At 33.6% G+C, this 26,246-nt stretch overlaps 2 protein-coding genes across 2 annotated transcripts; both read left to right on the forward strand.

Annotated features, from left to right (window-relative positions):
• The first annotated feature begins 10,153 nt into the window (after positions 1–10,153).
• Positions 10,154–16,363, forward strand: LOC127125846 (RNA polymerase I-specific transcription initiation factor rrn3). Its single transcript, XM_051054686.1, has 15 exons — positions 10,154–10,372; positions 10,492–10,575; positions 10,711–10,782; positions 10,885–10,977; positions 11,078–11,317; positions 11,419–11,529; positions 11,616–11,732; positions 13,619–13,744; positions 13,863–13,931; positions 14,040–14,146; positions 14,636–14,719; positions 14,830–14,920; positions 15,191–15,310; positions 15,469–15,653; positions 15,764–16,363. Exons 1-15 carry the CDS (start codon positions 10,307–10,309, stop codon positions 16,023–16,025), a joined length of 1,827 nt encoding a protein of 608 aa, XP_050910643.1. The 5' UTR covers positions 10,154–10,306; the 3' UTR covers positions 16,026–16,363.
• Positions 16,364–24,693: 8,330 nt separating this feature from the next.
• Positions 24,694–25,410, forward strand: LOC127130085 (uncharacterized). The gene has a single exon (XM_051059157.1). It carries the CDS (start codon positions 24,694–24,696, stop codon positions 25,408–25,410), a length of 717 nt encoding a protein of 238 aa, XP_050915114.1.
• The last annotated feature ends 836 nt before the right edge of the window (positions 25,411–26,246 follow it).

A 26,246-nucleotide genomic window follows, 5' to 3' on the forward strand; every position in this document is an offset into this window, starting at 1 on the left:
TTCCATATTGTATGCTCAACCATGAAGCCTCGAGGGGTTCCATAAGAGCACATCAAACCAATGGTCTTTCCATTATAACTTCAATACGTAGCAAAATATTTATTTTACTACCTCCAACCAAGTTATGTTGCAACTTGGTACAATTTAAAAAAATTGTTCCTAGATAAGTTATATTTTGCATCTAGAGCGACCTCAATGAGAAAAAAAAGTGGTATCGTGACGATTGATAGTGAATCCTTCTATGAACACTGAGAGAGATTCAAGAAGTTGTGTGCAAGTTGTCCTTATTATCAAATTTCTAACAACTTCTCGTCCAATACTTTTATGAGGAGTTGCTTCCCATGGATCCAAACATCGGGGATGCCATTAGGGGAGGAACACTTGTTGATAAAACTCCTACAAATGCTAGAAGTCTGATTGAAAATATGTCCATTAACTCTAAATAATTCACAATAAGAAGCAACTCAATGGTGTTAATAAAAGGAGTTGATGAGATACAAGTCACTAACAACAAAAACTCGGAGAGTAGACTTGATGAACTCACTTCCTTGGTGAAAAAAATGGTGACTAGTCAAACTCAAACAACAAGAGTTTGTGGTATTTGTACATTCATAGAGCACCCTCCAAATACATGTCCAACCTAGAAAAAAGGTGACAATATTGATACTCCTCAGACTTATTTTAAAAAATATTTACAATGACAGGTCTCATCCTAATTGTTACTTGTCTTCCAATAGGTAAAATTCCAATTGGAGAAATCATTCCAATTTGAGATGGGGGGAATGCCTCTAGCCAACAACAACCAACTGTAACACCCTAAACCCCAACTCTTAATATGAAAAAGAAAATTGCACTATTTAGGATGCTACTTCACACCAAACATGCAATTTCAAGAGAAGTTTTCAAAAACTTTGTAGCGGAACTCAAAATACATCAAAGCATAAGATAATTATTTAAAATAATTACTCAACTAAATAACTCCAAACAACGACTCCAACAAAATAATGCGCCCCATCTCTGATGTTACCGATCAGAGCATATAAACCACTAAAAAGTCATACATGCAAACATAAACAAAGACAGCCTCCAATGCCATCTTCCAACTTGCAAATAATTACTCATGTTGAGTATCTGATTATTTGTACTCTAGATGAGCACAAATGCCACAACAACAAAAAGGGGTGAGAATATATCTTACAAATGTTAATGGTGAATTTTAGCAACATGATGGTAATAACTAGTTCACCAATACATCATTCACACTCAAAAGCACAATTAAAGTCAAATAATAATGCAAATGCTAATGCAACAGACTCCTTATAAAAAATGCATGTGGTACCGGGTTTTTGGGATCAAAGGTATGTTACTGATTTATCTATGTCTCGGGTTCCTCTTGAATCGTGTCCCTCTCTGGACGTGAGACCGCCATAGTCCCTCTCTAAATTAGGCCCTCACTGGACCGAAGTCCTACCTAACTCTGAAATAACTACATGCATGGTCATGTACATTGTAAGCATGCAACATCATCAACATCATAACATCATAATGTCATCAACATCATAAAAGCATCATAAACATCATCAACATCATAACATCCAAACTTCATAAACATAATCAAAAACATTATAACATCAAAAACATCATAAACATCATCAAAATATTATCAAAAGGTTCCACTATTGAACCTATAAGTTTCCAACCACAAGTCGTCATTATAATCCTTTCGAATTACAATTCATCATAAATCACCAATTAAGGTCGTCACTGTAATCCTTATGGATTACTATTCATCAAAAATTGCCAATTAAGGCTATTGTTGTAATCCTTCTGGAATACTATACTAAAAAAATTACGGTTTAAACAATTTAATTATTTTTCATCAAAAGGGGCAAAGTTATATTATTATCCCAAACCCCCAATTCATCAAAATTTCTCAAGGATACCCAAAACACCTCAAACCTCTCAATTCTTAAAAATAACTTAAATTTTTTCTAAAGTACTCAAAGTTCTCTAAAGGTAAAGGTTCACAAGTGATAACTCTAATAAGTATGAAGCCAGACAATAAGACTCAAATTGCTCAAAAGTGACCCTAAGGTCACCAAAAAGGTTCTAACTTCAAAAGTTGCTCCAAAAAATCACCGAGAGTCTCCTGAACTCTAAAAATTTCCGAAAAGCGCCCGAACCCAAAAATCGCCCAAACGCCCGAAAGTCACAGTTGGATCGCCGACCACCGTCAGACCGCCGCCATCCGTTGCTGGAACGCGGTCACCTATCACCGTTATTGGAGCACAGAGCGACACCATCAACCATCGCATGACCCAATCACAAAACCCTATATTCGTCGCCTTTCTGGCATGACCCTATCACCATCGTCGTCGCGTAGTGGGATCGTCGTTGCCGCGAGGGAGGATTGCGGCTTGTCACTATCGCACGACCTTCTGGCACCATAACACCGTCGCCGAACCGCGGTGCGTCTTCACCGTCGGTGTGATCGATCCCCCTAGCATCATCTCGGCTCGCCCGCCATCCCCCTTGAAGATTTCTGATTTTTGAGTTTTTTTTTTGATTTTGTATTTTTCAATAAAAAGGTGTCATTTTGAAAAAAAAGAGGTTAAATTACATTTGGGAAAGTTTTAGAAAAATTGGCGGTTTGGGGAAAATTCGGGAAACAAAAAACAGTTTATGAAATAGAAAAATTTAGGAAACGAACGACTCAAAAAGAGTCGCTCGAATCCTTGGGAAAAAATCCCAACTCAAGCAATCAAATAACATGGCAAGAAATTTACACATATCACCATAATCAACCACAACAAATGGAAACCTACAAAGATTAGCACAAATTTAGACCATAGAGTATTCATCTCAAATCCCCTTTTTGGATCTCAGAGCAATCATATGAACAAAAACTTTCATTGAGTAAGCTCATAGGGTTTTTCCCAAACCCTATTTGGCAGAATTACACAAATCATGCAAATTAGGGAAAATTAAGAGAAAACAACATTACCTCAAGGCGTTAATAGAAGGGTAAAGAACCCTTACCATCCTGCATGCATAAATCACCCATAATAAGAAAATCCCCCCTTACCTTTGAATTGTAAAGTTCTAGGATAAGTTCATACTTTTTCTTCCTAGAGTTGTCCCTTAGGGCTTCTCGTAGCCATTCCTCAGACTTCTATAAATTTCACGTAAAATCTTTTCTCAATCCCAATTTTTTTTTCTATTTATATAACCTAATAGATTTTGCTAATTCACAATTTTTACCTACAACACCTCATTATTATGACTTAACCCAACAACTTCTCTAAACACTCAACTTCTCCCCCATTCTCAATTTTTCATGAATTATTTTATTTAAATTAAATAAATATTTAATTCAAATAATTATTTAATTAATATTTATATATTTTCCACTCTTTCAACCTATCACAAAAAATAAGATATATCTAATTACATGCAATAACCTCAATAATAATATTTTATTATTCTGCTCTCCAATTCTAAAACTCCGACAATTATTAAATTACCAAAATACTCTTACACGCCGAAAAACACCAAAATTCAAGTATAATGAATAAAATACACCAATATTAAATACAATACTAGATTTAAAAGTTGGGGTGTTACACCAACTCCACAGGAGAATAATACAACAACTAATTTTAATCATTCATTGGAAGATATTATTAAGCAGATGATGGTCAATAACCTTCAATTTCACCATATAATAAATGCATCCATCATGGATTTATAGGCACAAGTTGGACATCTAGAAATTTCCATCAATTAAATGCATACTCAAGGGTCTGGCAATATTCCTGCCCAGACAATACAATTCCAAATGTCAGTGCAATCACTCTCAAGTCTGGCAAAGAAGTTGATTTAGCCTTACGTACATGTGTTGAAAAAATTTATAGTGAGAGGAAAAATATATAAAAAGAAAAAAAATGAAAAAAAGCCAACTCTTTCACTTGTATATACTGAAGATGATTAGCAGGTTATACCACTTACTTCCCTCATAGAGCCGTGAAAATTAAAATGATGGACCAGGAAGTTAAGGAAAGGAAAATATTTTCTAATGCTCAATTGTTTTTAAGTTTTATGCTATGTTTTGATGCTCAGTTGATTTAGAAAGATAAAAAAAAAAAGAAAAAAAGAGTGTAAAATGTTGTATTGATGGAAATTTTGATTTGAAGGTGAGTAAAGAAATTTAGTTATCTTACGGATGTGAAAAAGTTATTTTGCTAGATTCAGATGACTTGGGTTGAGTTCAAACATCTTGTTGAGTTCTATTTCATTATTATAATTTGTTGAGCTCAAATATCCCTCATGCTTAATATTCAAGTGACTCTCATGGCTCTGCTTCTTCATCCTCTTTGATTTTACATCCTAGTCCCCATTAGGTTTATCCCACATGTACATTGGCCATGTTACAACCTTAATAAGAACTTTTGATCTTTACATATATGTGCTTCAATGTGTGGATGTTGGAGGCTTGTCAAGCCTATGACAACGCTAGCTTTTGTGAAGTGCTTTGAGTGAAAACATTAACCATATACACTCCACTTTATACGTATTTTACACACTTCACTTGAGTGATTGAGTGCACTTTATACATATATATCATGTGCGGTTCTAACATTGTTGATGCATTTTATAGTCAAATGGCAACCTTGTTTATTATATATGTCATAATATGTTATTCATGATTGTCATGGTCAATAAATCATAAAATGTGTTTATTGCTTGCAACTTTTCATCATGCCTTGTTTTCTTTTTATCTTTTCAAATGTTTGCTTTAAGTCTTTAATCTTGAGTTTTCCTCGAAGAGAAAAAAGCTTAAGTTTGAGGGGATTTGAACACTGCATTTTGGCACATTCTTTTTTAGCTTTGTACTTGGATGCTTTGAAATTCTTAAGTTGTAATTTTAGCTTTTTAGTTTGTTTATAAACTTGAGTCATTCTTTAGCTTTAATATGTTTCTTTGATTAACTTTTTGAATGATCTGCATATTGACCCTTGTTCACTGTGCAAGCTATAACTTTGGTTGCAACAATCCTATCAAGGCGTTGGAAAGCTAATGAGTATATCTACAACTTTCATGTTGAATTTAAAGTCCAGATTGAACTTATTCACGGTAAAAAGTATGAATATCCGAAACACTAAAGCTGACTACAGATTTTTAGACCACTTAATCTTTTTGTATCGAGCCAAATTACTAGTTTTAAACCCAACTCTTGCTCATGCTCAGTTCAATAAACTAACTTAACATTTATACCTATAAATAAGGCTCCATAAAGTGGAAAACACAAACTTTTAATTTATTAGTTATTTACATATGTTGAATTGCGCAAAACCTATTCCACAAAAGCTTAAAACTCTAGGTTGATTCACTTATTTCAGATTGTTCATTAAGAATATTGAGGTTTGATTTATAATATTAATTATATTTTCACGATTCTATCTCTTTTCTTTCAAAACCTTATTCTTGTAATTTCAATTTTTTGCTGTTGGCTAACACGTAAAAATTGTTATTGCTCTAGTTAATTTTGATATAATCAGTTGATGATTTCAAACTAGAATCTAGATTATTCAAATTAATCTAAACAATTATTTGTGTTAGTACGAATATTGTTTGTTAGAATTTATCACAATGTTATAGGGTTTGATTTAATTCAATTTCTAAATTAATTTTATTTTTGTAATGGTTGTGCAAGAATTTCGATTAATCATAATTTGTGATGGTTTAACGGTTGCAACCTATATCAATAGGAATTCATATAAGATTGATCATCAGTTAATTGATTAGTCTTAAAATCAAACATGATTAGAATCGTAAAAAGAACAATTCTTTGAACTAATGATATATCCCATGAACATCATCATAATCAGTGAATCAATTTTTTAATTTGATTATTAATTTTGTTAAATTAATTGTTTTTCATAAACAAAAATCCCCAAATTTACGTTATTATTGTTATTCTTATTTTGATTATTCTCAATTTAGTGGTTCTTGAGACGACCAAGGTTAATTATAATTACCTTGCACTATATTTTCCAAATTATTTTGATCACGAATGACAACGATCAAATTGGAACCATTGTCGTATCCCCTATTTAGGTATATCCAATAGATGAACCTACTAACAACTGTTCTTTCTCTGTTATTGTTGTGTTTCAAGTCATATATTTAACCGTTTCTACCGTTCATTGTTTCAAGTTGCAACATCGGATCATTCATTAAAGCTTTAAAAATATTGATTTCCAGTCAACTACCTTGATTACTGTGAAATTTGGTGACAAATTTTTGAAAAGTTTAAGGAGCAATACTTTCGGTAACGAAAGACAAGGCTAGAATTCTAAAAAAATTTCTTAGTTTAGACCTTTTTTTTTAATTCCATATTTAAAAAAAATCCAAAAAAATAAGTTTTAGATTTAGTTTATTTTTAAAAGACTTTAGATCATATTTTTAATTTTATTTAATAGGGTTTTGCCTTTTTTACTTTGTTTTTAGCATTGCGGACATTGGAAGTATTTCTTTAATTGTTAGTTTTTTTCCTTCTATTTTTTACCTTCATGCATGACTAGATCCAATCTCAATGTTTTGCATTCTTTTGATTTTGGGGTAGAAAGAACTTTACATTCACTTAATATACTTAGTAAGGAAAACACTAGTAGCAACATAAGTGATCATCCAAAAGAATATGATAGTGACAATAATAACATCTAAAGTCACACAATTTGTAATTTTGAATATGATTATCCTGAATTTGTTGATAACAAACAGGGCTAATAGGACTCATAGAGAGTTTGCTGCCCCAAATGTTACTTACAATGCTCTGTGTATCGATCAATTATCTTGATGTAGGAGTTACATTCGAATTAAATCTAGTTTAACACACTTGTTTCTCAAGTTTAATGGTCTTGTAGGTGAAGATCCTCACAAACATCACAAGGAGTTCCACATTGTATGCTCAACCATGAAGCCTTAAAGGGCTTTGGAAGAGCACATCAAACTAATGGTCTTTCTATTATGACTTCAAGACGCATCCAAGGATTTGTTGGACTATCTCTGACTAGGTTCTGTTATAAACTGGAATAATTTGAAAAAGTTGTTTCTAGAGAATTTCTTTCATGCATCCAGAGTTGCCTCAATCAAAAAATAAATATATGGTATTAGGAAGATTAACATAGAATACTTGCATGAATACTAGGAGAGATTCAAGAAGTTATGTGCAAGTTGATCCCATCATCAAGTTTCTGAACAAATTTTCATTTAATACTTTTATGAGGGGTTTCTTCCCATGGATATAAACATCATGGATGCCATAAGTGGAAGAGCACTTGTTGATAAAACTTCTGCAGATGCCAGAAGTTTAATTGAAAACATGTCCATTAACTCTCAGCAATTCACAACAAGAATCAACTCAATGGTGTTAACAAAAAAAGTCAATGAGATACAAGCCATTAATAATAAAAACTTGGTGAGTAGACTTAATGAACTCACTACCTTGGTGAAAAATATGGCGGTTCGTCAGACTCAAACAACAAGAGTTTGTGGTATTTGTACATCCGCAGAGCATGCTATAAATGCATATATGTTTTAGAATAAGATAATTTCAAAATATTCCCTGCTTTTCAGAGTCTCTTAAAAAAGCATAGTCCTTTCAGGATAGTCACACATTTAGGACATAAATTTTCTCTGACCATACCATTATGATACCTTTCATATATGTTCACAATTTTATCATGTGTTATTTTCCATAAGAAAAATTTGTACATGTTAGACTCTTGCTAAGGTTAGATGCTTTGAAAAATATATTTGTTTGTGGGAAAATAATGATGTTTATTATGCATGATAAATTAAGCATTTTTAAAAGAAGAAACTGCATTTGCAATCAAGTTCTAGCCAGGAAAATCTGATTTGCATAAGGTTGCATCAATGGCTATTGAGACATACTTGGGTGTTACACATGAGGTGATATTTGAGAAGTTTAAGTCTAACAAGGATGCTCGTTTCCATCTCCATTGGATCTTAAGTTTTGAGATTGTGTCATAGAACATATTTGAATACACATGACTGTTTTGAAAAAATTCACATCTATATGAATTTGAATCTAGGACCATGACTCTTCACCCTTCCAAGTAAATCTCTAATATTACGAAAACCACAATTATTATCAGCCTCCATATCTATAATATATTCGATATAGTTATGCAAGAAAGTAGAAAACTAACACAAGTAATTGTGTCGTGTCTTGAAGACTTACTAGACAGTTGTCTTAATATAGCTTTACTAGATGATCTCCTGGATATTTGACTTCCTTATGAGGCATCAACATACTCTAAATGCGAAGGATCATGATGCACATCACTCTCTTGCCCCCTTTTTACTCTTATTGACTCTTTTTTTTCTTGTACTTCACAGGTGGCAGACACATAAAAGTTGTACATAGATATGCATTTTTTTTCTTCATCACCCTATTGGCAACAATATCTAAGTTGCTGAAATACTTCTTCAACTATTGATATTCATCCTATAAGTCCAATTGTGTCATATTCTCTTCTTTAAGCACTTCATACTCTTCAATGTGTAATTTTTCCAAAATACATGAATGAGTTCCAATGGAACATGATCACCTTACATTTGAAGATTTGCAAATTCACATGCACAAGTAACCCATGTGTTATCTTAATGAAGCATCCACATACAACTTTGTCAACACTGATCTTTTAACTCGTTCAAACTCCTTCGGAATATGTTGTATACATTGTCTTGAGACGAAACCATACAATCTCAGATAAAAATGAGTGTTATGTCGAATGTTTAATGTTGACAACATTGTTTTGAAATGATACTCTAATTACACCTAATTGCAACTTCAACATGGTGTTGACTATATCTCAGCACATGCACAAATCTTATAGACTAATATGCAACATATTTTTTAGTCTTCAATGAGTAAATTCAATCCTATAAAATAATATTATAGAAATTTACAATAAATAAATTGATTAAAATTTGCTTAAAAAACATTCAACATTTTTATCTCAACATCAGTCTCCAATGTCTCATAATTTTTCATAAAAAACATTCAACATTTTTATCTCCTTAAAAAAAATTAGATAACTTATTTTTACTATTTTTTAGCATCATAAAATAATAAATGATAACATCAACTAATAAAAATTATCATAAAATACTAACAACAAACTAAAGTTGCATGAAACAATAGTAAACATTTTTCAAAATATTATAAATTTTTCTAAATTTGTTTTTTATAAATTAAAAGATTGAATTGTTCATTCTATAACATAAATATATATTATTGAAGATTAAAACATAGTCAAAATCATAATTTTTTCAAAAAGTTGTATCTTAAAAATGATTTTTATGAAAAGCTATTTGAAATAGCTTCAAAATTAAGTGATTTTTTGAAAATTTGATATCCCAAAAAAGTTTCGATAAAATGATGAAATACCTAAAATAACTATTCAAACCAAATTTTCATTTGAAACTTTTATGAAAAGTTTCTTTGTAAATTTTTTTTACACTAAAATATGTAACACTATAAAAATCATTTTTAAAAAAAGGCAAAATAAACGGGCCCAAAATTGTATTAGCATCAAAATAATCAAATAGAAAAATATCAAAATTAATTAAAGTCATATTTTAACTTAAAATTGAAACAACTAAGTTCATATTCATCAAATTATAATAATAAATGTTTGATGAGTGGGTATGTGAGTTTTTTTGGGTTTAGATCTGATTTTATTAGAAATCCAATTTTTTTAATTGATCTTTTATATTTTAACACATCCATCCCATTACCCAACTCAACCCAATTTTCTAAAATTTTTTAGATGGATTTGATCGGATTTCATGGGTTGATCCAGCCCATGAACATCCCTAAATTTAATGATATAATTCTTTTTCGATATAAATTCTTCTAATTAATCGATATTATTCTAGTTAAATAGTCTAATAGATAAAAAAGGGAAATATCGCATATTCCAACGCACCATAAATGAAACAAACACCTATCAATTAGGTTGACTTATAGAGAATAATTAATCGGTTTAAACAAAAATTAACAAAAATAAATAAATAATAATAATCATTGAATTAAGTGGGTAAGCTATAAATAGATACTAGAAAACCCTATTTCCAGAACAAGACTCTCTGCTCTGCCTCCTACGCACCTCCATAGCCAATCCTCGTTCCGATCGAAAACCTCTGCCCGTGTACGATTCTCACCACCGTATTTGGTTACTGTTCCGTCGTTGAGTTTTCTTCGTTTTACGGGAGCATGGTACTGTTGCCTAGTGATTTGCAGTTAATATATTACGTTAGAGACGCTCTTCTTGAAGTCACGGTAAAATATTTTAGAGACTTCCAACCGCACTTTTTTGTTCAATTTCGTAACCAGAGACAATCATAAAAAAAATTAAGCTTTATTAATAATCATTTTATCCCCTGATTTTTGTGGTTTAGGGTGGTAGAGAGAACTATGAAGAGCTTGTTGGGTATTTGCAACCAAAAAGGAATCTTAATTCTCATGAAGCTGCTCAACTTGTGGTAGGTTCTTTAATTAAAGTTCATATTAAAAAAAAACTTAAGTTTGATAAAAACTTTATTAGGTTAAGTTAAATTTGATACAATACTTTGTTATTTTGTTAATGTTATGTATTATATGATATGATATGATTCCAGGCAATTTTGAAAGCGCTTGCTGGAGTAGTGTCCTACATAGACTCTGTCCATCATGGAGCTCTTATTTTTGCTGTAAGTTGTGTTGTTTAGTTTTTGAAACTTGAAACTTTGAATTGATTCTGTGTAGCTAGATAAATTTTTGATATGGTTGATTTGACAAGATGCTTTGTTCAGCTTGAGAGAATGAGCTTGTGGAATTTGGCTACGTATAAGAATTATGATGCGGCTGATATCATGGATGCTCTCATGGATTTCATTGTATCATTGGTGAATATTTTATTCTGTATTACCTTGATATCTTTGTAGTTGTAGAGGAGGCTATTTGGAAATTTGTTGAAGTTTGATTGATATGTAATTTTTTTTTCAGGCTGCTTCGAAGGGAATGTATATTGATTGGTGTTTGGAGAGGCTTGTGAGACATTTTACGGCTCCTAAACATGTCATTGATTTTCTGAAAAATGAAAATGGAGTTGATAGGAAGAATAAGGTTCTGTCTCGGGTTCATGCTGCTCTGAAACAAATATATGATTTGGTGCCCCTTGCTCCCATGCGGTTAACACCAATAGTTGTTCAGAATATACCGAAACGCTACAACGTGACAGAGCATGTGAGTTCAATTTAGATTTTCAGTGAAAAGGTTGATGCAACTTCTTGTAACAGTAATTTTTCCCCTCAATTTTTATTTTTTGACTCTAATGTTGCTTGTAGGAGATTGTCATGTATGTTGAAAATATGTTAAAGCTTGAGAGTGGTGCCATTGGAGAAATTGTCGGTAGTACAATGCTACCTGCACTTGTGGATAAGTTGATAGAGTTGGATGTAAGTTTGTTAAGCCCCGTCATATTTCAGTCAAAGCAATGCCGGGACCTTTGGCCATTAAATTAATTTATTTGTCTTGGATGCAGGTGGAAATTGGGTGGGATGGCAAGATGCACGAGGATGCTAAATGCATATTTGAAATGGAGTTATTCGAAGATATTCCTGAATTTGCAGATGATGATGAAAAATATTATAGTAGTATGGTATGGTCCAATATAATCTATTTAAAGTACATGTTGCATTCTTATGATAAGGTGTTATTTTCAAGATTAAAAAGATGAGAAAACTATACTCCTATGCTTGGCTTCATGTATAGCTTCTTTGATTTGTGTTTCTTTTATACATATTACAGTGTGTTGTGAAGTTATTTTTAGGCTTGTTCCTTCTCTGATGCATTGTTTCATGATAGTGTTGAATGTCAATGCTCGAGGTCATTAAAATGGCTCTATCGTCCCATAATCTTCCAACATCCATTTGAAGACGAGAGACAAGAAAATTTCCCAAGTATGGAAGGGTGGGGTTAAGGATGGCTGAGACTGACAGTGTTGAAATTCAACCAAAGAAGGTGAATTTGAGAGTGTGGGAAATTTACATTAGGGGAGAAAACCTATTTGTGACTAACTTGTTTAAACCGCCAACTCTAATTAGCAATTCCTAATAACTGCGCTGTTTTCCATTTCTCGGTTTAGGTGGTTTAGGCACGTAGAGAGAAAACCTGTATATTCTGAAGTAGGTCAACCTAGAAAATCTGCAGGAGAAACTATTAAGGAAGATTTGGAGATTCATGAGTTGGATATAAACATGATTCATGAGTTGGATAGAAACATGATATATGATAGAACTTGATAGCGTCAATTGATCCATGTCAATTGATCCATGTAACTGACCCCACTTATAGTGGGGTAAGGCTTGATTCTTTGTTATTTGCAATTACTATACCAGCTTCTGTCAGTTCTACAAATTTGTGGACCATGATCTCATATATCTCTTGCAAATCCTTTAGTTTTGGCACGTCCTGTGCTTTTGTTCTCTCTCATAAGTTTCTCTAGTATACTTCTGTAGCACAGAGAGAGAGCTTTGACTTCCTGTCAATTTTATTCCAATGACGCCTCTTACATTTTGATTACTTAGATCACTATTGACGGATCTGTCACTCGGTCACACCTTTTTTTACTTAACATATAAGCATTTCTTTATTAAGATAAAAGTCTGATGAGACACTACTTTGGTTTGAAATGTCTAGGCCAGACCATACAGGTTGCTGTATTGGTAGTTTTATTTTCAGAGAATATATGTTTTCAAGGCCGTGAAAGCTATCTTTTGCCCGATTGAATTAGAGGGCCTTATTCTGGTATTTGCCTATTTCAGGCTAACAAGCCTTGCTGAGGCTAGACTGTCAGGCAGTGTTTCAGGTTGAGCGACTTTATGAAGTGGCAAAACTTCATCAGTTGGGTCCAGGTATTAAAATGCTTATGCATGTGTTCTAATTGCAGGGACTTGATTAGTACTTAGCTAACCACTCTTATTATGTCCCACTCATGTCTTAATTGCAAGGGGACTTCAGTCGTTAAATGTTGTGGTATTATTAAACCTCTTTTAATCAATGTGATACTATTACTAGGAGGTATTAAACCTCTCTTGATCAATGTGATACTGGGTGGTATGACACATCTCTTTCCAACTGGTGTATTAGATAAACATTTGGATTTACTTTTGTAAAAGGAGCACTTGGATTCTAGATTTGACAGAAGCACAATTCTTTGATTTTCTTATCCATATTGATGACTTAAGCGATGTTTGTTAGTCTAGAATGAACCACATATACTCTCAAGGTGTATGATCCTAAAAGGAAAACTCTCTTCAAGAATTGATTATTGATAGCATTTAACTGACTACAGAGTGCGCATCATCTTTTGGCGAGTATTTCAATTCTTTCAAATCATGTGTTTGTATGATAATTTTTATCATTGATCATAAATAATTTTTATAATGAAATGATATTTTCTATTTTGGGTTTTCCTGTGTAGCTGGTCATTGTGTGATTCTTATTATAAATGTTATAACTTGTCTTTTGGACTTCATTTTTCAGTGTGCCTCAGAGCTGTTAAATAGGAACAATTTGCAAGGCAATAAGGTTGTGGAGAAAATAGATAGTCTAATTGTGCTGACTTTTTTGCATCTTGAATCCTGTCAAAGTAGTGGTCGATTGACTGAGGTACTCCCGCTAATATAACTACCAACTATTCTGTGCAACAGCATACTTTCATGTTTTTATTTAATCTTCAAACAATGCATGGAATGATTTGAAATTGTTAATTGAATTCTTTGGTTAGGTATTTGATATATTACTGGCGTCATTTAAGAGAACTGTGCTGAATACATACAAGTCAAAATTTACCCAGGTACACTTTTGTTATCTTTTTACTGTATCTAACATGCATGTATTAGATTTCTTGTTGGTACTGTTCTATGAAATGCGTAGTCACTGACTTTGTTTTGATGCTCTGCAGTTTGTGATGTTCTATGCATGTGCATTGGATCCTGAGCGATGTGGTGTGAAATTTGCCATGGTTCTCAGAGATATGTTTGAATCAGATCTTAACCCCCCTATTACTAGGTATTGGTGGTTTGCCTCAAGTTTTATCAACAAGGCCAATATCACGCTTATGCATTCTGAATGAATTTGGCACAACTGATTTTACTGCTTTTATATAAATCCTTTAATTTGATCAAGTTGTTGACCTGACACTAATTTCAGTAGCTATGATGAACCACTTGTCCTTGCTAATTGCTATATGCAGTTACTACTAGCATGACAGACGAGCATTACTAATTTTTAATCATTCTGCAATATGGAAAGATGTGGCTGCTGTGTCAAAATGACAAACCTTGCAGCCACAAGTTAATTCCACCATTAAATTGGCCCTCCCTGTCCTTTTCTTAAAATGCCTTTGGATGTTAACAAGCCGAACTACTATAGACAATCTCATGCCATTTTGGATGTTAACAAAGCTGAACTACTATAGATAATCTCATGCCATGAGATATCATTATATCTTATTCAAATATAACTTGGCACATTTGTAATTGTCTTCATATGTTTCAGGATGAGTGCTGTTGCTTATCTTGCTAGCTATTTATCTCGTGCTAAGTTTCTTTCATCTGCGTTGGTTGCTGACATCATACAAAGGTTTGGAAACATATTGTGCCTACTCTTAATTATAAAATTGACTTCTATGTCTGTTATGAAATTAAGAAATTGATAAAGATAAATCTGACAATCTTTTGTTGACTTTTCAGTTTGGTATATTCGTGTTTTGCATATTGCAACAAGTTACATGATTCAGATATGAACCCGGAAGCTCACCAAGTGTTTTATTCTGGGTGCCAGGTTCGTCCATTGACCTTTTAGGATGTGATATGATGGTTTTTAATACGCATTTGATTCTGCCATCACCCTGCACCCTTGTGTTTTATTTTGGTTGCTAATACAATGAATATGTCATGAATATAATAAATTAGTCTGGCTGTCTATTAACTTGATTTGACCTAGTGGACATTTCCATTAACTTTGACTCTTTTTTTCTTGTTTTGAAGCCAGTGTTTATAGGTAGATCCTGAACGTTAATTTTGTTCATTTTGTTTGTTTTGGTGTGAGCAGGCTATCATGTACATTTTGTGCTTTCGCATGAAATCATTGATGGACGTACCTAGGCTTAAAATGAAGCTTATCAAAATGCGTATGTTGCAACTCTGGGAACATAAATTGAATCCCTTGAAGGTAAGGAACAACTTAGAAAGTTGTCATGGTTTTATGGATAAATAATGAGACCAGTGATCTTGCTGGGTGGAGATTGCATGTTGTTTAAACTTCTCTTATAACCGTGTGTAACTTGTCTGAAAACAGAACTTTGGGCCTGATATAAATTTTTCTGACAGGTGTGTTTGCCTAGTGTAGTAGAGGAATTTCTTATACAGGCAAAGGCTGCTCGGCTTTTCATGTCAGCAGAGTTATTTGTTTTTGAGGATTTGCTCGAGTCTGATCTTTCCAAGGCTTTTGGTGGGATGGATAGACTCGACATGTTCTTCCCATTTGATCCATGTCTGTTGAAGAAGAGTGAAAGGTGTGTGACTTGTCATGATTTGACCTCTACATTTTCTGTCGATATATTGTTTTCTAATTTTGCTTTTTTTCTCTCCATTCCATCCAACTGTCTCTGCTGACAATCTCCAGCTACATAAGACCACATTTTGTCCGTTGGTCAAGAGTCAAAACTACATATGGCGATGAGGAAGATAGTGATTCTGGAAGTGAAGCATCAGACGACGATTTTGTTGACAGAAATGCAAATGATATACTTGACAAGAGAAAAAGAAATGCAAATGATATGATTGATGATGATATGGTAGGCAGTGTTGGAGCAGGTCTTGATTTTGACCCCGACTTGAACAAAATGTCCATCACACCCAAATCATTCAAATATGGGTTTAAGTAACAGATGCAGCGGGGTCACACGAAAACTGCCAGTCCGCCTTCTTTGTGATGCGTGCATATTCATATTACCTATTCGTTTAAAGCTTGTCGTTAAAGCCTGTCAATTTTGCAAAGTTTTAGGCCATTCTACTAACACGATGGTGTCTTAGAAACTGAAACTGAGAACATTCCTATTGATACATTTGAAATTTTTATGCTTAGCATTTATTTAGTTTCTTTAGTCTTTTACTGAATATGGGCATGCAACCATAAAAGATTTATTCCACACTATCTTGTAATATAATAAATTGTCAGTTTGAGTTTAAAAGGTGCGTATATAATGGTTACTTTTATAGCAAAGTTGTGATGTGCCATGAATGTTTGTGTCAACATTAAATGAATTTCTTATGCGTTTTTAGTGTAAAAAGAGTTATACGGTTAATCAATCACAACCTTTCAGACATGATTTTAAAGTGAAATTAAAACATCAATTATCTTTGTGTGTGTTGTACAAGATAAATGAATCAATATCTTCTCTATTTCTGCCAAATATGAATTCACCCACGTATAAGACACACCTTTAACGACATAACTTTGATGTGTCTTTTTCTCACAGGTAAAAATCTTCAACTTGAGAAATATATATGAAGTAATTTGCTCATGATTGATTGATTGATTTCAGAGAGTAGTATGTGCTTATAGTCGGAAAAAATTTGCTCAAAAGGATTATCCAAACATTAATATAGGTCTCTTGTTAGAATTAACATATAGATTGCATGTGAGACAAGTAACTTCCATCTTTCAATTGGTGATATGACAATAACTTTGGACGTAGGCTTAAAATGCAAATTAGTAACATGTATCAGTGATGAAAACATTGATCTGAGATATAACATGTATCAATGGTTTAGTAACCCAATGCCTTTCTTTTAGATTTCAGCTGAAAATATAATTTATTGTTAATTATGCAGAAGCTGTTAATCCGAGTGAGTTACTGTGATTGTCCGTGGGTTGTGCTGGTATTTACTTTATTCTGGATACTGTTTCAGCAGGAGTTCATGCTGGTTGCAGTTCCAATTTCCGTTCAGGCTCAGCAGATGTGTTGCAGAGGTTAATAGCTTTAGCTTGTAATTGGTTGTGACAAGCATTTGCAGATTTGATCCATTGAGAAAATACTCTCTGCGGCCTTATTTATAAGCAAAAGTCTTCTAAATTTTTTGGCCTTAAATATAAGCAAATGTCAACAAATTTATATTCATTTAATACCTTTATTCCAAAACTATCTCTGCATTAATTATTTAGATGACAATTTAATTAAGGGTATATTAGTAATTGGGTTATCTTTTTTTACATGAAACCAAAAAAATTAAATACACTTAACTACATGAAAGTTGTTTTTTTATTATAAATCAGAGTAGTACAAATTTGGTGTGAAATCAAGCCGACATCTTGGTCTGGTCGGGAGATTCCTCGCAAGAATGTTTTCCGGATCTGTGTGAGTTATATGTGTGTTGGCAAATAAATTTGGAATCAAGTGGTGGTTGTGTTAGAATATTTTCAGTTGCAAATTATTATGCATTGGTTTATTAATTAATTATTAGAGTCTATTATTTCCCTTTAAATTTGAATTAGTCAAATCTGTTTATTTGTGCTTATAGCACCTTTACGTTTAGGAGTGGATTACTGGTCAGTTAGAATCAATATAAGATTGTGGGGTGTTTGTTTAGCCTGTGACTATTTATTCTATTTTTAAAATTTAATGAAAGTTGTCAGAGTGCTTCAAGATATTTCACATTGTGGTATCAAGAGCAAGGAATAAAAGAGTCCTGGGGAGTTATCACTGGTATCAAGAGCAAGGAATAAAAGAGTCCTTGGGAGTTGTCACTGATGGGTTCACTGAGCGGATGCTGAGAGATGCACTTACTGCTACTCCAACAAAGGCGCTGAAGGATCTAAGGCTGAAGGACTTCAAAGCAAAGAACTATCTTTATATTTTGAAGAGTACCGCCAAGGATTTGTGGGATTCCATGAAAAACAAATATCAAGGCAATGCAAGAGTCAAGAGATCACAACTGCATACTCTTAAGAGAGATTTTGAAGTGTTGGAAATGAAAGATGGTGAGTCACTGAATGACTATTTTGGAAGAGTCATGATGGTGCAAATGTTATGAGGAATTGTGGTGAAACAATTGATGATGCGAAGGTGGTTTAAAAGATTCTTCGCATCCTAACAAAGAGATTCGATTATATTATCTGCTCTATAGAAGAATCAAAAGATATTGACACCCTCACGGTTGATGCGCTTCAAAGTTCATTGTTGGTACATGAACATAAATTCAACAAGAAGAGTGATACAGATGACCAAGCCTTAAAAGCTAATCATGAAAATGGTGGCAGATATGGAAGAGGAAATGGTAGAGGAAACTTTCAGGATAGAGGAAGAGGTAGAGGAGGAAGGCCCTAGAATCGTGATACAGTGGAGTATTTCCATTGCCACAAACTCAAACACTTCAAAAAAGAATGTCCTGATTGGAATGCTCAAGCAAATTATTTCAATGCAGAATATCATCATGATGATATGACAAAGGAAATGCTCCTTATGGCGACTATTAAATAAGTGCAGAGTGTCATACCCCAACTTTGTCCGGCCAATTGTGGTTTACCCATGAGATCTCTTTGTTTCAAAGGTCTATTTGCATAAGTGTATCCATAATCTAAAATATGGTTTGAATCTTTTTACATTATTAATCCAAAACTTATTTTTTTATTAGTAAGTATTAAGAGCCATGTTATTATTTCTATGATCACTATTTACTAGTCCATTTACACATCCCAAGTATTTATACCAAGTTCTAAGTTCTTCATGGGTTCCCAAATAAAATTTGCATTTTTTAGAAACATGTATGTGTTTTTTTTTTTAAATTAAAAGTCTCATATTTAGATTTTTGTATTTAAAATAGAATTGTGTTTTTTTTAAAAATTAAAAGTCCCATATTTAGATTTTTGTATTTAAAATAGAATTGTGTTTTTTTTTAAAATTAAAAGTCCCATATTTAGATTTTTGTATTTAAAATAGAATTGTGTTTTTTTAAAATAAAAAGTCCCATATTTAGATTTTTGTATTTAAAATCGAATTGTGTTTTTAAAAAAAAATTTAAAAGTCCCATATTTAGATTTTTGTATTTAAAATAGAATTGTGTTTTTTTTAAAATTAAAAGTCCCATATTTAGATTTTTGTATTTAAAATAGAATTGTGCTTTTTTTAAATTAAAAATCCCATATTTAGATTTTTGTATTTAAAATAGAATTGTGTTTTTTTTTAAATTAAAAAGTCTCATGTTTAGATTTTTGTGTTTAAAAATAGAATTGTGTTTTTTTAATTAAAAGTCCCATGTATAGATTTTTGTGTTTAAATTAGAATTGTATTTTTTTAAAAATTAAATTACTATACTTAGTTTTTTATACTTAAGTTAGAAATATGTTGTTTTTAAAATTAAGTCATTATACTTAAGTTAGAAATATGTTGTTTTTAAAATTAAGTCATTTTACTTAAAGTAGAAATATGTTGTTTTTAGAATTAAGTCATTATACTTAGGTTATAAATTTGTTGTTTTTAAAAGTTGAAATTGATTAGCATAAATAAATATTGAGTTAAATTTTGAAAGATTAAAAGGTAATTACATAATTAAAATTTAATTTAATAAGTCCCAAATAATCCAAACGTACATTTTGTCTAAAAAAACTAAACTAAGTAATTACAGTGAAAAATTGCTACAGAGGTAAATATGTCCCTAATGACCAAAACCAAGCAATTAGGATGAAATCACTTTGGACTTAGTCATGAAAACATGTTGTCTTGAAGCTTGGAGCAGCCACCTTCCATTCCAGCAGGTCATCTCAGAGTTTAATCTGCAGAGAACAAAAATAGCTTATTTTAAAAGCACTTTTCAAAAGTACTTAGAGAGTTGAAAAACAACTAAATGAATCATTCAGTTTAAAGCTTTACCCAGAAAATTAACCTAAACATCCAAAAAGCATGTCAAAGTTGATCTAAAACAGGAACAAATCAAATCCCACATAATCTGGGATGAGACAAAATTGAAAAAAGAAGGAGTTTTTAAAACTGATAAAAAAATTCTTCATAAGACGTTCATGAAAAACAGGGAAGAGACAGTAAGAAATTTCTTCTAAAAACCCTAAACCATAACAACAACACAGAGGCACTTTTTTTTCCTAAACCAGAACGACACGGCAAGAACAACAGCATATGCACAGCAAGAGATTTCTTCAAAAAACCTAGGACACACATCAAGAACAACATAGCAATATTTCATAAAAGACCTGATTCCGCACCATTACTCTGCTGAGATCTCACTCACACCCAATCACCAAAGCTCGATACTCCCGAAGTTTACTCAGAGTTCATCATTAGAACTTTGAGAAAACTGAGTTAAGCCACTGTCAAACCAAGACACACCCAAATCAGTGAAGAAGAACGAAGAGAGGCGAGAAAGGAAACGGAACGAAGCTTACCGTGGACCAGGAGAAGATTTTGCTCGAAGAATCATCGGAAATTCGAATAGACGAAGGTATTTCGACTTCCACCATAATACATAATGACTTGATATTTGTTGAATGAGTGTGTCAGTCTCGATTATTGCTCAGAATATACCATCAGAGCTCCTTGCATTTCATATTTCTCCATCTGTGTGCGATCTGGTTTGAGTGGTAGGTTTCAATTTGGGAAATTTGGGATTTATGGTATGATCAATGTTTGTGTGTGTTCGATTTATGATATTCACCAAGGATGAGTTAGATTTTTTTGTAGAATCTGGTGTAGAAATGCGATTGGATTGTTTCGATAAATGAAAACAGAGGAAATCGTTTTAAGAGAGAACGAAACAATATTTAATTTTTGGCTTTACGGTAAAAACTTGTTTTGTTTATTTTTAAGGATATTAATTTATATAAAAGCTTAATATTTTCTTGTTTCCTTGACACTGATGATTTTCAAGAAACCATTATTTTTTTATTAATTAAAAGGATTAATTATGCTTAGAAACCAAAATAGGAATTGAATTGGTATTAAGCTGGCAATGATCGTTTGGCTACCCGAAGCAATATATGGAAAGCCTCATGCTGCATTTATGCCACACGTTTTCTTTAGGGAAGACCAATGGAAGATCCCATTTTCCCAAACGTTGAAGCTGGTGCTTTCCATTTATTTAAGTTTCCTTTTCTTTCTGCTTTGCTTTAATTGTGAATTTGACAAAGTTTGGTTTAACCCAACACGTGATGGAGGCGGTGGCCTCATCATTGCCTTGTTTTTTTTTATATATAAAGAATTTTATTTAGCATCTCTATTAGGTCCAATTTTAGATTATCCTATTTATTGTATTTTTATTTCTCATTAATCTCCCAAACAAATTTTAGTATACTCCCTGTTGTATTGTTTCTTTTTAATTAAAATTTATTCTACTGCAATTTATTAATTGACAGTTAGTTAATTGAGTAATTTAAATTAATCAAATTAATGTTTTTTTACAAATAGTTAAAGTTGGTATCTTAATAAATCGATTTGTTTTAATCCAAAATGTCGATTCGATGCCGAATTTGTTAAAGAATGATTAACTCGCAATCATAATCCAAATCATTTTTAAAGTTAACGTGTTTTAAAATTTCTAATTCTAAACTTGGGACGAAAAGGAGCATAAGAAGCGTCTGCTTCATTACCTCTCGAGAATTCGAATGATTGGCGTACGCCATATTGCTCGAGCTCTTGTCACCCAATTAAAACTTTAACCAAATACCAATTCAAATTACTTTTCCCAAATCAAATATAATTTCTAAAAAAAGACTCAATCTCTTTTAATGAAATCTTAGATGGAAAAGAGGGTAGGAGGCGCTCGCCTCACTATCTTTCGATTATTCGAATAATTAGCGTACGCCATATTGATCGAATTCTCGTCGTCTAATTAAAACTTCAACCACAATATTCAAATTATTTCTTTCTAATTAATATAATTTCTAAAGTATTCTAAATTCTAAATTTCAGATAATGAGAGGATGGGAGGCGTTCGCCTCACCATCTTTCGATTATTCGAATAATTGGCGTACGCCACATTGCTCGAGTTTTCGTCATCAAATTAAAACCGCAATCGAATAAATTCAAATTACCTTTTAGATTAAACACGATTTTACAAAATAAACTTTACAAATTAAACTTCAAGTGAAGAGAATGGGAGGCGTTCGCCTCACCATTCCTTGATTATTTGAATAATTGGCGTACGCCACATTGCTCAAATCATCGACTTTTCAAAACCTACAAAATCCAAAATTCAAACTATTTTCGCAACTCAAATACAACGTCTAAAAACATATCTTTTATAAATTAAAATTCGGATGATAAAAGATGGGGGGCGTTCGCCTCGCCATCTCGATTATTTGAATAATTAGCGCTCGCCATATTGCTCAAGTTATCGACTTTCGATTAATACATTTTAACTAAACTTGGATAAAGGAATAAGTGGCGCACGCCTCATTATTCTTTGAATAAGCAAGTAGGAGGCGTACGCCTCACTACCGTGCATATTCAATATCCGCAAACAAACTTTCAAAATAATCCGAACAAAAAAGGGAGTAGAAGGCGGTCGCCTTATTATTCCTCGAAAGAATTGGACGATTGGTGTGCACCACATTGCTCAATCTTTCGTCGTTCTTCAAAAATATCTCAAAACACGTTAAACTCAACTTCTCGCCCCCGTGCGATCGAAACCAAAAACATCAAACACATCAATTCAACTCGTCACCCCGCGTGACCAAAACTCTTTTTTAAAAAGAACACTGTTTAATCCTTTCTAACGCACATAACAAACCAACGCTTAAGCCTCCGCCGAGAGTAGACAAGCCAGCGTTTAGCTTTTAGGACGCGATCTACACAGCCGTTCATTAAAAGACACCAACAAAACCGTAGTTCCCCGAACTACAAATGCTCTGATTTCCTTATTGCACCATAAGGATACGTAGGCACGAGATTGCGAGATCTTGGCGAGCACACTAATAAAAAACCTCCCCTTTCCCCTTCTGAGGTCTTCATCCATCTCTATTATCAACTCTAATTACTCGAAGAAAGCAAATAACATTTAACTAACATTCAAATAACAAATTAGACTAAAAGGTTCCCGTTGAGTACAACGGACGTGAGGGGTGCTAATACCTTCCCCCTGCGTAATCGACTCCTGAACCCAAATATTGTTGCGACGACCATTATTCCATTTTTTAAAAGGTTTTATCGATATTTTCCTATTCCTTCATTGGGATAAATAAAGTTCGGTGCGACTCTGTTCGAACATAATTTTTTCCGCGACCATCGCGAGGAATCGTATTTTTCGAGATGCGACAAATGACGACTCTGTTGGGGACATTTTGCTCTAAGCAAGAGAGAGTCAAGCCTAACTTAGTCAATTTGCTATGGACGTTAAAATACCACTTTTATTTGCTTCTGTATATCTTGATGTATTATTTATGCTATGTAATTTATTCTGCTATTATGTTGGGTGATCTATGGTGGTTGACACATGTTGTAAAATAAGCTCCGTACCCGAGCTTCGAGAAAAACTTAGAACTTGGAGTTGTGTAGTATTGAACCGAGGGGTGTACACCTCATTGGGACAATACGAGAACTCCACCTAGAGTAGATCTGTTCAAAATTTCCATTCTAATATGGCTAGCCCATTATTATGAGGAAACATTGAACATGGTCCATGACTTTGGGGACCTCATCTTAAACTAAAGTCCGTCTTCATGATTGGCGATCGTGTAGTATTGAACCGAAGGATCTACACCCTGTTCGAACAATACGAGGATCCCACTTAGAGTAGACTGATTCAGAACTTTCATTTCAATGTGGCTAGCCCATTATTGCGATGAAAGACTGAACTTGGTCCATGACTCTAAGTTCTTATCATGAAAATGGATAACCTTAGGAGCAATCCTTGATGTGTGGGGTAAAAGACATAGAACCGCTGTTAGGTTGAACCTTGTGATATATTTGAAACTTGGATCCCTGTCATTGCATAAACATCATATTGCATTCATTATGAGCATAACAAAATCATTTACACACTTTTTTTTCCAGGGAATTTCAAAAAATTAGTTAATTAAGCATTCAAGAACAAATGGAGTCAGGAAAGAGAAAAACATTCCAAATCAAAGCCAAGGTACCGTGTGTGAAGGGGTTCATTGCATTCAGAGATGGGTTGACTAATATCTGTCGAGACGCATTCACACTCAAATATGGGAAGATTCTACACTTGTTGTCTGTACCAGTACAGAAGGATGCTATTACCACACTAGCCCAGTTTTATGATCCACCACTCAGAAGTTTCCTCTTTAGAGATTTCTAGTTGGCCCCGACTTTGGAAGAATTCGGAAGAATATTGGACTCTCCTAAGAAGAAGAAGGGACCATACAAGGGTTTAGGTCAAATCCCTAAACCCGAGGAGTTGGCAGAAGTATTAGACATCCCAGTCGAAGATCTAACCCCTAACATCAAAATTTGGGGGAAGGTACAAGGAATTCCACAAGAGTACCTGGAGAAAATTGCTCAAAGCTTTGCTAAAGCCCAGAAGTGGGAAGCCCATGATACTATTATGGCTTTAATTATTTTTGGATTGGTGTTATTTCCTAATATGGAGAAGTTAATTGATGCAGCAGCTATTAGCGTGTTTTGGGCCGTCAAGGTTAAGAATGAAGATCCAGTGCCCGCACTCCTAGCAGATGTTTATCACACCTTGCACTTACGTTTTGAGAAGAAGGGAGGATTGATGTTATGTTGCATACCACTCCTTTACCAATGGTTTGTCTCTCATGTGTTCAAAGAGGTTGATACAATTGAAAAGATGGATGGATATGAGTGGTCTCAAAAGCTAGTAGGACTCACTGAAAATACCATTATTTGGTATCCTCATGGTTTGAATGTGGAAGATACAATTACTAGTTGTGGAGAATTTCCGAATGTACTATTAATAGGGTCAAAAGGGTGCATTAACTACAACCCTATTTTAGCAGTGAGGCAGTTGGGTTATCCTATCACATACAAGCCGGATGACCAGTTGTTAGAAGGTTTTGTGTTCCATGATATGGATGATCTCGTTATGTTGAGAAGGGTTATCCGAGCCTGGGAAAAAGTTCGCTTCAGAGGACAAGACAAAGGAAAGGGTGTCATGGGGTATAGAGAACCCTATTATCAATGGGTCACCAGAAGAAGTCAAGAGATCAAGCTGCCATTCATCCTCGATCCTCCAACTCAACCTCCACCACCAGAACCCATCCCTGTCTCCATGGAAGAAGTGGAAGCGTTGAGAGCTACTATAGCAAGACTTGGACGAGAAAATGAAGAGCTATAGACCAGCTTCCAGCAAGTTTCAAATGAAAGAAATGAAATAAAGTGGGAACTAGAGAGGAAGAAGGCTTAGCTAGAAGCGACTAAGGAAAAGGTCGACAAGGAAGAACGCAAGAGAAAGAAAGTGAAAGTAGGTGTAACACCTCAAAATTTGCCCTCCTCTCTTGGGACTAGCTTAGCATATTGCATTTCATTGTTTAGGGCATTAGGCATTTGCATATTGCATATCATGAGAGAATAAGCAGGTCATCCTCCTAAGTCTTTCTCAGAAGATAGAGAGGTTAAGAGATGCAAGCCTGAGGGTCTCATAAATTGATCATTAGCCATCTGAGGGTTGCTCTTCAATTAGGGTTTCTTGGTTCCTCAAGGAGGTTGAGTATTATCTTGGTTGAAATGGTACATCATCATCATCATGGTTCATTATTTCTGATCATGTTCTTTGGGATTAGGGTTTTGACCTTTGGTCAACCCTAATCAGTTGCATTCTACCAGTCAGGGTTTCTCAAGAAGATGGGTTTATTTCTTGGATGGAGATCACATGGTTATATTATTGAGCTTACAAGAGCTAGGGGTCATTTTGGAGCCAATTCCTCAAGTAGTTGAGGCACAAAGTCATCTGAGCATGTTCAAGTCATCTGAGGACCTAGAAAGTCAACAGAAAGTCAACTGAGGGCTAGGAGGTGGAGAAATGAGTTTCAACATCTCATTCATGTCCAAATAATGCTTATTCATCATGCCAAAGATCAAGGTTGAAGAATTTAAGGTCAAGTCAAAAGTTTCCAAAAATGGAAAGTGACCTATAATTTCAACTTTCCAAAAGTGGAAAGTTTTTGGTTCAAA

The sequence above is a fragment of the Lathyrus oleraceus genome, chromosome 3, assembly GCF_024323335.1.
Source record: "Lathyrus oleraceus cultivar Zhongwan6 chromosome 3, CAAS_Psat_ZW6_1.0, whole genome shotgun sequence".
NCBI classification, from domain to species: Eukaryota; Viridiplantae; Streptophyta; class Magnoliopsida; order Fabales; family Fabaceae; genus Lathyrus; species Lathyrus oleraceus.

What these genes read in the sequence shown, in the direction of transcription:
- LOC127125846 (XM_051054686.1), top strand. Translation starts at nt 10,307, where the DNA reads ATGGTACTGTTGCCTAGTGATTTGCAGTTAATATATTACGTTAGAGAC. An exon ending in ACGCTCTTCTTGAAGTCACG is followed by an intron (nt 10,373 to 10,491) that starts GTAAAATATTTT and finishes TTTGTGGTTTAG; the next exon opens with GGTGGTAGAGAGAACTATGA. An exon ending in TGGATTTCATTGTATCATTG is followed by an intron (nt 10,978 to 11,077) that starts GTGAATATTTTA and finishes TTTTTTTTTCAG; the next exon opens with GCTGCTTCGAAGGGAATGTA.
- LOC127130085 (XM_051059157.1), top strand. Translation starts at nt 24,694, where the DNA reads ATGGAGAAGTTAATTGATGCAGCAGCTATTAGCGTGTTTTGGGCCGTC.